The sequence below is a fragment of the Aplysia californica genome, unplaced genomic scaffold, assembly GCF_000002075.1.
Source record: "Aplysia californica isolate F4 #8 unplaced genomic scaffold, AplCal3.0 scaffold01533, whole genome shotgun sequence".
Classification (NCBI taxonomy): Eukaryota; Metazoa; Mollusca; class Gastropoda; order Aplysiida; family Aplysiidae; genus Aplysia; species Aplysia californica.
In genome coordinates, this window is record NW_004798803.1 from 23,371 (window position 1) to 24,990 (window position 1,620).

Below are 1,620 nucleotides of genomic sequence, written 5' to 3' on the forward strand. Positions count from 1 at the left end.
CCCCCGTAAGTTCTCACCTTGGCCTCTGGCTTGACAAACTGGCGACTTTTGCTGAGGATCTGACAGAAATGACCGTACACCGCCTGGTCCACCAGTTTGTCGGCGAAGCAGGCAAAGTTCTCCATCAGTTTACCGATGCCCTTCTCTGTGTAGCTCAGCTGAGACAGGCAGAAAGACAGGTCACGAACCTGACGCTCCGTTCTGGAATTGAGAAAACACGACGAGCTGAAGTTCCCAGAGAGATACTGAAGGGAGGATGTTGGCCACACCGCGATGCTCAGTTCATAACACAGTCAAAGCTGGGTTTTTTTAGTAAGAGCTTTACGGCACTTGCAACACAATAAGGTCATATAAGTGGCGAAGATTAGAGGTGTTATAAGAGAGTAACAAACACAAATAAGAAGGAGGAGAGATCAGGATGATAGACATTTGGTAGGAAAGAAGAAGCAAACCACACCAGAGCACCCGCCAACCACCCTTTTTTATCATATAGTAGAGGGTTTTACGGCGCTCGCAACTGCATAAGGTCACATGAGCGCCAAGGGGTGGGTGCCAACCACCCACCCAGTAAATGTTTCTAAATGTGCAAAGATATACAACTGAACTTGCCATTGTGGTCTTTTCTCCAAAGCTCTCATCTCTACTAACGGCCACTGTTCCACCACAACCCTGTATTTTTCCTACCTGTCCACTGCAGCCAGTCCATCCTTTTTGTGAGAAGTTGCCCTCAAAATCTGCTCACATCCGTCACTTGTTACAAAAGTTTTTCGCCAGCCCATCCTCAGACTGGGTGTGAATACTTAATCAATGCAAAGAACACCCACCTGACCGCCCGGAAGCGATGACAAAGTTTCTCCGCCAGACTCTCGCAGTGTTTGCTCTTCTCGATGTGGGAGAACACGTACCTGTAGGGGGAGAGGAGAGAACGTACATACAAACATCACACATAAATGTCACATTGGGAGAACGTACATACAAACATCACACATAAATGTCACATTGGGAGAACGTACATACAAACGTCACATATAATGTCACATTGGGAGAACGTACATACAAACGTCACATTGAGAGAACGTACATACAAACGTCACACATAAATGTCACATTGAGAGAACGTACATACAAACATCACACATAAATGTCACATTGAGAGAATGTACATACAAACGTCACACAGGGAGAACGTACATACAAACGTCGCACATAAATGTCCCATTGGGAGAACGTACATACAAACGTCACACATAAATGTCACATTGAGAGAACGTACATACAAACATCACACATAAATGTCACATTGAGAGAATGTACATACAAACGTCACACAGGGAGAACGTACATACAAACGTCGCACATAAATGTCCCATTGGGAGAACGTACATACAAACGTCACACATAAATGTCACATTGAGAGAACATACATACAAACGTCACACATAAATGTTACATTGGGAGAACGTACATACAAACGTCACACAGAAATGTCACATTGAGAGAACAAGTACATACAAACGTCACACATAAATGTCACATTGGGAGAACGTACATACAAACGTCACACATAAATGTCACATTGGGAGAACGTACATACAAACGTCACACATAAATGTCACATTG

General features: G+C 44.0%; 1 protein-coding gene across 1 annotated transcript in view; it reads right to left on the reverse strand.

The window, feature by feature from the left end:
• The window catches only part of LOC101860550 (condensin complex subunit 1), a gene marked incomplete at both ends in the record, with an annotated part of 38,508 nt that overhangs the window by 2,621 nt on the left and 34,267 nt on the right, over positions 1-1,620 (reverse strand). Inside the window, 2 exon segments of the mRNA XM_035973616.1 lie at positions 18-201; positions 825-905. Of these exon segments, the coding sequence (XP_035829509.1) occupies positions 18-201; positions 825-905 (265 nt within the window).